General features: G+C 37.0%; 1 protein-coding gene across 2 annotated transcripts in view; it reads right to left on the bottom strand.

The window, feature by feature from the left end:
* Positions 1 to 155: 155 nt before the first annotated feature.
* The window catches only part of rcan3 (regulator of calcineurin 3), a 40779-nt gene continuing 32115 nt past the window's right edge, over positions 156 to 8819 (bottom strand). For both annotated transcript variants that reach the window (XM_024272731.2, XM_024272739.2), the window contains 3 exons: positions 6897 to 7070; positions 6160 to 6331; positions 156 to 2639 (listed from right to left, as the gene is read on the bottom strand). In XM_024272731.2, the coding sequence (XP_024128499.1) occupies positions 2485 to 2639; positions 6160 to 6331; positions 6897 to 7070 (501 nt within the window). In that variant the 3' untranslated portion in view covers positions 156 to 2484. The remainder of the gene's footprint in view (positions 2640 to 6159; positions 6332 to 6896; positions 7071 to 8819) is intronic.

Here is an 8819-nt window from a genome sequence, read left to right as displayed (position 1 = left end):
AATATTGTTAAAGAAAAAGTTGCTGAGGCGAGTCCAAATCTCATGAGTTGCATGTTCTGTTGAACTAAAACTGGATCTGAATTGTGTTGGATTTATTCTGCTCAGATAAATCCTAAAAAACCCAAAAACATTTAAACAAGGACAAAACTAAAACATAGTTTTTAAGAATAGGTCTTTATGTATTTTTCTATTTGAAACAAATAACTATTTTACTACACAAATAGAAACAGATACTGTCAGAGACAGAGACCATGTCTGAGAAATAAGTACAGAACATGTAATATACACATACTGATATCATAGTACTGTAAATTATTGCTTGATATGCTACTTTGTTTTTTGGATTTCTACAATACAAGACACAATAATCAGATTTCAACAGAAACAGTACAACAGTGACAGTAATAACGGTATTATTTTAGGTTTTCGTAGATGTTTCCCAGAAATAAAAGAAGAAAAAAACCGAGTCCGCGTCAGACGCAGTTGGTTTTTGATCGAGCGTCTTCAGGACTTACACACCTTTGTTTTTCTTTTTTTTGTTTCCATTACAAGAGTGCCAAGAGAAGCTGGAACAAACTGCACATGAGGACTGGCCTCAGCGAAAAACAGAGAAGACGAAAGAAAAGACACTTGGCATATGTACATAAATTTACATTTCTTCTCCACTGTGATCAAAGTGCACAAGTTTAAACCCTCTGTCCACAGAGTTTCAATGAAAAACCTTTCACCAATCTTGTAGACAAAAAAAATTATATTTTTTTCGTCTTTTTCTTGTTCCGCTGCCTCATTTCTAAACCTCCGTCTGCTTTGCGTGTAAACACCGTTTGAGTCGTACGGATCCAAAAGGCATGAGAAGTTCACGCTGTCAAACGGACATGGAGTGGTTCGCTCTCTGCAATATGCTGGTGAAAAGGCTGACCAGGTGTTTAGCTCGACACAAGAAAGAAACTAAAAAGTGTGCTTCTCACTTTGTCAAAAAAAAAAAAGCAGTGAAAGTAATAAAGTGCTGACATGCTTTGCTAAAAAAACAGCAAAGTTCCTCCAGGTTTCATGAAAGGATGAAGCATGTGCAGTCAATGCATGGATGAAAGCTTAAGACATAAATGGCCCCAAACCACTTTTATTAAATAATTGTGTTAATGTACACACAACCTAAATAGTTAGTAGACAAACAAAAAAAAGGATGTACAGTAAAAGTGGAATTATCAAGTCATTTTGAGAGATAATTTTCTGGTAATAATGAGAGGCGAGTGAATGCTTTGGTTGTTATCTCATGAGGCAAGCTTCGTTTTCCCTTTTTCTTTTTTTTTTTAATGAAATGGTTTCAGGTACAACATCTAAAAGAAGATTTCCCCACCACTCATCTATGTACAGCAAGAAGAAGAAGAAGAAGAAGAAGCAGCGCAGCGGTCGAGAGCCCCACCATCGCTTTCGAGACATCAAGAGATTCTCAGTGCAAAACAAGCAGTAGTTGGTTTCAAAGGAAACCCGACACGAAGAGAGTGATTGAACGACAATATCGATAAACAGAAATGTCTCTCCTTGAAGAGGGTTGAACTGTCTCTGATCCAACAAATCTGGACAAAAAAGAAAAAGTCTGCCATCAGGCCGAACCGTCCAATGACGTCGCTCTGAGCCTGCAGGAACAATATGCACTCATGCCACAATTTTCCTGTCAACGAACAACAATAAAAAAAATACTCCAGCTCCCCATCCACTGAAGTATGCATGCAAAAAGTGTTGGGGTATCAAATACATAGTAATAATACACATTTAGTAGCTTTGCAAAAGACGGGAAAAAAAAGAAAGGAAAGCCTCTCCACAAAAAAGAAAAAGTCCAACAATCGCCAAACTTTATTAGTCACATATGGCGCTTTATGCTGTGTGTGATGCAGCTTATTTTTCCTCCCTACACTATTTTTGTATTACAGTATATACATGCAGATACGAGCAGGAACATCACACAGATGCAAGCTGCAAACCAGCAGATAAAAAAAGAATGAAAAATAAAAAGTATATTTAAACATCAACACAACTGGTTCAGTGTTGCATCTCCAAAGATTATTGTAGAAAAAAACAGCCTTAAATGGAGAGGAACGGCTAACAAGCTACTGGACGAGCAGGCAACGGAGCTGAGAATGTGCGGTAGGTGACAGGTGCCTGTAGTGGGACGAGTGTTTTACCCCCTCCTGCTGGAAACCGGGGGGAAGGACGAGCCTCGCACTGTCCCCACGCTGTCGGCAGAATGTGATGAGTGTGTGCGTGCGTGTGGTTCTCATCCATTCCCTTCAAGCCGCCTCATTCCATCGCCGCGCTCGCCACAAACACCGTCTCTGAGCAATGTCTGTTTTCGCTTGTAGTTGAACTGAAATGAGGGGCGTCGACGCTCTCTGTGAGTGCAGAGACGAGAGAGAGAGAGGGCGGGTGTGTCGCAGGTTTTAAAGGGCGGTAACGGCGCCGGCCCCGGTGAGGCGGGGCGGTTCTCTAGTTGGAGACCGTCGGGGGCCCATCGGGACGCCGGGTCTGGACGATCTGCTGCTTTGGCCGCGCCGCTTCGTCCTCCTCCGCCTCGCTCTCGCACACGTGGACGACGACACTGGGGGTGGACTCTGTCCCGGCGTGGAGTTCATACTTTTCACCTGCGGGGATGACAAAAACATTTAAAAAAATTAAAGCTTTGTCCAAACTCTGGCGAAACATTTACTAACAGTTCTATCGCTTCAAATCAAACGAAAAGGCCAGTCCAGGAATAGTCCGGCTTTTTGTCCAAAAGTCAGCCATCTGAAATTGAAAACACACACTTGCTAGATTGTATCGCAGTTGCCATGGAGATGAGATCAGGCATCTGCCAGACAGGAGGAAATTGGTCTGGTAGCCTTTCAGTGTGGTGCCAAACGCAGAGACAGCCAGTGAATGGAGTCCTGCTGTTGCCACGGGGAGCTGACAGAGGGAGTCAGCGCGCCGCGCAGCAGCCGGGCGCTTATCGGATTTCACAAGGAAGGATGAGAGGCAGGAAACAAAGGCATTTCCTGATGCTTTGTGTTTCCATGGTTACAGCAAAAGTGGACACTGAGAGTGCTGATGTTTGCAACCACGTGGAAAGTTTCACGGCGTTTCGTGGAGGGAAAATAATGGTGCTCAGCTGAATACAATCGTAGCTTTCCACTCTATCAGCGTGAGATGAAGTCAGAGCTGCAAGCTGTTGATTTGACAAACTGTTGCTGCAACCTTAGATCCTGTTAGCGAAGCGGAAAGAGGCAGAGCAGAAAGACTGGACTGACCTGACACCTGCATGCTCTGAAACTGATCCGCAAAGGGATTTGATCAATTCAGGCTTGACATTATTTACATTAGCAAATTGGCTACATTATTATCATAGAAAACACTGCACTTTTAACCTTTGTTGAGGTTAAAGATAAATTCTCCTTCTATTCATTTGCACAATCCTGAAAATATTTCAACATATATACTATGAACGATGCCATTTTCTGTGTACACCTATACCCCAGCTTGAAAAATGACCAGCAGGTTTTGCCGTATGATATTTTTACTATATTTTTTACTACTATTACTATTTTATCATTAGTATCCAAAATTTCAAATGATAAAAGAAGTCATGAAACCACCAAAATATAAAGTAAGCACTTGTTTATGTTCATGTTTATAGGCTAATTACAAAGAAAGTCTGCATTTTTTTTGGCTTATCTGAGAATGTCTTATTTAAGATAAACCAACCAGATGAATGTAACTACATGACAGTCTCTGATTTAAAATAAGATCAGAACTCGGAAAAGTAGTAAACGAAGAGGCTTAGATCCAGGATTTTATTGAAAATGACATTTGAGAACTATTTGCTTTTCTACAGAAGCTACAATAAGCCTTCCTTGGCTTTTTTTGCCCATTTTCTTGTGATAACTACATCATTTTCTTGCAGTAATGACATTAAGCTTTTTTTTTTTTTACTGTTTTCTCGTGATAATGACGTCTACTTTTTTTTATCATTTTTTCTGTTATTATGATATCTACCTTTCCTTTTCATTTTACTTGTGATAACGACATCTATCTTTTTTAGTTTTCTTGTGATACTAAATTCTACCTTTCTTTTTTTACTGTTTTCTCGTGATAATTAAATTTACTTTTCTTTTATGTACAGTTTTATCAAAATAAAGACATCTACCCCCCTGTTTTCACATGATAACAACATCTATCTTTTATTTTCTAAATATCTCGAAATAACGACATCGATCTTCTTTTTTACCAGTTTTCTTGTGATAGTAAAATCTACTTTTCTTTTGTTTTCCTGTTACCTTTTATTACCAATTTTCTCGTGATAATGACAACTACCATTATTGTATTTTCCTGTTTTCTCAAAATAACGACACCTTCCTTTTTTTAAACTCATTTTTTGTGATAACATCTACCTTTCTTTTTTTCCCAGTTTTCTCGAAATAACAACATTTACCTTTTTTCCCCATTTTCTTATAATGACATCTATCTTTTATTTTCCCGTTTTCTCAAAACAACGACATCTGCCTTTTTTAAACTCATTTTCCTGTGATAACAACATCTACCTTTCTTTTTTCACCCGTTTTCTTGAAATAGCGACATATACTTTTCACCCATTTTTTCACCAAAAAGACACCAATCTTTAATTTGGCTGTTTTTTTCAAAATAATGACATCTATCTTTGTTTTTTTCTCATTTTCTCGAAATAGCGACTTATACCTTTTAACTCCCTTTATCTTATGATAATGACGTCTACCTTTGTTCCCGTTTTCTCATATAACCACATCGACCTTTATTTTATTTACCGTTTTCTCAAAACAACGACACATACTTTTATTTTTTACCAATTTTCTTGTAATAACATCTGCTTTTCTTTTTTCCTGTTTTCTTGAAATAACGACATCTACCTTTATTTTATTTACCGTTTTCTCAAAATAACAACATCTATCTTTTATTTATTTTTTTTACCCATTTTCATTTCATTTAATCAGCAAATTAACCCCAGTACAAGCCCATTTATGGTCAGTCAACACTTTTACATAATGAAACATACAATAAAACACATCCTCGTTCTTATTACATACCAACACAAACGTCAGAAACGTTTGTATTGAAAGTCCACCAACTACGTCATTATATTTAATATAATATAATAAAATGAGTCATTAAAAATGTCCGTATGACTACATTTCCTTAAAGCTCAATCATCTCTGTAGGAAGTCGTCCAAACATGATCATTTTTACAGTCTCCACTCTGGCAGAGAGAACTGCAAATAGAGCATGAATGGAGAAAACTTCAAGCAACTTTTCTCACGATAGCAACATCTACCTTCTCTTTTATTTTCCCGTTTTATCGAAATAACATCTACCTTTTTTAACCTTGTTTTCTTATGATAACGACATCTAACATCATGAAAACAATTAGTTGTCATGATAAGGGGGCCGTTTCTCATTGAACATTAGATTTTCATTGGTGATCACTGTACATGGGCTTCTTCACGCCTGCGCAGCTGTAGCAGGGCCAACCTTTTCCTCAAATGATGATTTGAAGGTTGTTTATGACCAACAGCATTAACATAATCTCCACCTGAGTTAGAGCATGATTAAAGTAATCTAGTATGAATTGATCAGTTCTTCTGCAGTTTGACATTTTCTCTGACAAAACGCTTTGTTTTGTTGGGATTTGTAGACAAATGAAAAAAACATATTCTTTGTTATCTTCATGACATAACTAAATTTGTTATCTTGTGATAATGACATCTAATATTACTGTCCTTTTTTACATTAAATTTTTTTTTGCTTTAGTTAAGATCTAAGCAACTTTAAATGATCAGAAAATCTACATAAGAAATCCACAAATTTCCCACAAATAGATATTTACTTTTAGCATGACATAACATTCTCTCAGACNNAAAAAAAAAAAAAACAGGCTTAAATGAATCCTTTTAGCATAAATAATGTCCATTGCATTCACCTCACAGCAGCCGCTTCCTACCTTTCTGCCCCCCTCGTGGTGCATGAAATGATTTCCTGTTTGCATCTGGGTCACAGGTCACTCAAATTACATTGTTTTTAATAAAGATTATCACTCTTTTTGACGTTTATAGAAAGTAATAAGACTTTAAAATGTGTCAGCAGAACTAGAGTACTGACCAGGTCCGAGCTTGGCAACAGCACATAGCAGGTCGTAGTTGATGACGGGCGTGGCGTCTTCGCTCTGGCTCCATCCCACAGGCGGCGAGGCAGGAGGAGAAATCAGAAACTGTTTCACGGGTTGTGGAGGGGCCAGATAAGACTTGTCTATGTCCTCATCGCCGTTCTGGATCTGTTGGAAGGGAGATGGGAACTCATGAACGTTACAGGAGAAAGTCTTGATCTGTATAATTTCTTGATTCAAATTGTGTTTAACTTCATAAAATCTCTTTGTAAAGTGTGCAAATTTAAAATCCTACATGATCTAAACAACTCCTTGTCGGTATCGGTGAATATGAATATGTACAAAACTCTTTCCTCTGAAACGAGTGCTTTTCCCACAATACATCGCTTTGCTTTTCTTCCCTTTCTTCTCTCCACAGGCAAAATGCAGACAGACACTCTGACACATCTGCAATGCAGGAGGAATCCTCAAATGTGTTCCTGCGCTGGAACGTATGACTGATGGCTTCTGACAAGACAGTTTGTGGGCTGAGGATGCAGTCAGGTGTAACTCAGGGGAGCAAATATTGCTTTAAAAATATTATGAAAAGGTACAAATGAAAGAAGTGGAAGAGAGAATCAGAGTTTTTTTGCATCTGCAAGCTGTAAAGAAGTGAGGCACAGGATGAAAAACTTCAAAATAAGAGCGCTTCTCCCCCAAAACGCCCCCTTTCTACCATTTCCCAGAAACTCACTTGAGCAAAGTAGAGTTTCAGCTTCTTGCCGTTGAACTCAGATTCATGCAACTCGATGCGAGCGCGAGCGGCGGCCTCTGGGGTGCTGAAGTTGATCCGCACTCTTCTGAAGCTTTTGAACATCTGGAAGGTTGTGTGTTCGTCATAAATCCTGAACAACGCTTCAAACCTCTCCTGCAGAGGATAAAAAACACAGACTCAGTGAGGCGAGGACATCCATCACTTTACTACACAGAAAAGTCCATACAACTGCTGTAAATAGATTTGTAATTCAGAATTAGAATAGATCTCAACATTTTGAGAGTGTTTTTAAGATTATTTATTTATTTTGAGTAGCTCGCTTTATTTAGTTTTGGATTTATTTATATTATTGAAATAGTATAAATTGCAAACACATACATCTGGTTTCACATGTTGGTTACCTAAAGCTATTTTAGTAACATATTATAATTAGCGTCTCTTTATTAACGTTAGTTACTGAACAATTAAGCATTTTTTAACACTTTAACATTAACAGACACTTTACTTGGCATACTTAGCATTACTAAATGTATTATTTAAAGTAGTAGTCCCCAAGCTTTTCCAGGTCATGGACTGGTTCAAATTACACAATATTTTAAAATGGGGCAGGAGTTGCCATTTTTAAGCTTCCGGTTTCTGAAAATCTGTTTTCAAAATAAAATGCTACAACAAGAAATGTTGTTTAAAAAAGTCTAAATATCAGCAGATTTTTTTTTTATAGATGATGAAGATTGTTGATTTGTAGAAGATGTTTCTGATTTGAAAAATTCCATAAAGGAAATACTACAAGATTTTTTTGCCATTTTAAAACTCAATCCAGACTCTGATTATCTTTCAAGATCATATTTTGTCTTTACATAAATTCTCATTCATTTTTTTCAACACACAGGAAAATTTTCTGTGTTAAAGTTTCTGAACAGACTCACAATTCAATAGGCAAATGTTCAAATGTCCCTTTTACAAGTTTCCACAAATCAGCAACTTTATTTGATTGAATCTTCATTCTCTGTAAAATGTTTGCGGCTGGTTTGGTCTCCAACTTTATAATCTGTGTGTGTGAAACAGTGGAGTCTGTCGCTGCTTATTGGCCAGAGCGGCTTCTGCTACATGAGAACAACTGTCTCAATAATTCAAAGATTGCCAGCTTTACTGTAATCAGCAGCTTTATTGCTCTTTGAAGTCAAAGGCTCTAATTTGGTTTCCTCACTGGCTTTTTTATCCCTGAAGAAACTTTTCAAATACGTTTTATTGTTGGTTTTTTGATGATAGCTTTGGGGTAATTCAGGTAGCTGTTTTAAGCTATGTGACCAAGTTTTCCAAAATAAAGTTTTCTTCAGGATGAGAAAATGTACTAAACCAAAATAATCAAAGTTAGTGCATGTATTTATTTTTTCTGTCTGCAGCCCGGTACCACGTGACCCACTAACCGGTACCGGTCCACAGCCTGGGGATTGGGGACCACTGCTTAATGCATTTGTCCGGAGTTAACTATTATACAATCTTATTTAATGCATGACAAAGCTTTAGTAAAAGTTTCTCTATGTAATAGCTTAACATTATGTCGGTATCAACATGTTAGTTCATATCTATAAAGCCGTAACATTGTTTGAAGTAAATGTTTACTCTTTGTTTGGAGCTAGAAAGCAAAAGTAACGTATTTTTAAAACGTTTATAGACTGACCTAATCTTTTATTCGAATTATTTTCCTCAAAGTGTAAAAAAAAAAAAAATGTAATAAACACTAAATAAATCTGATTAATAATATCAGATAACATTAAAGATGTATGTATCAAATTATCAGGAACAAATACTTTATTTACAGTCTCAAAATAAAAATATATTTTAAATTAAAGCAAATATTCTGTCTTTATTGGAGTTTTACACTGAAATGTTTCCTTTAGT

The sequence above is a fragment of the Oryzias melastigma genome, linkage group LG22, assembly GCF_002922805.2.
Source record: "Oryzias melastigma strain HK-1 linkage group LG22, ASM292280v2, whole genome shotgun sequence".
Taxonomy (NCBI): Eukaryota; Metazoa; Chordata; class Actinopteri; order Beloniformes; family Adrianichthyidae; genus Oryzias; species Oryzias melastigma.
This window is presented reverse-complemented; position numbering and strand designations above follow the sequence as displayed.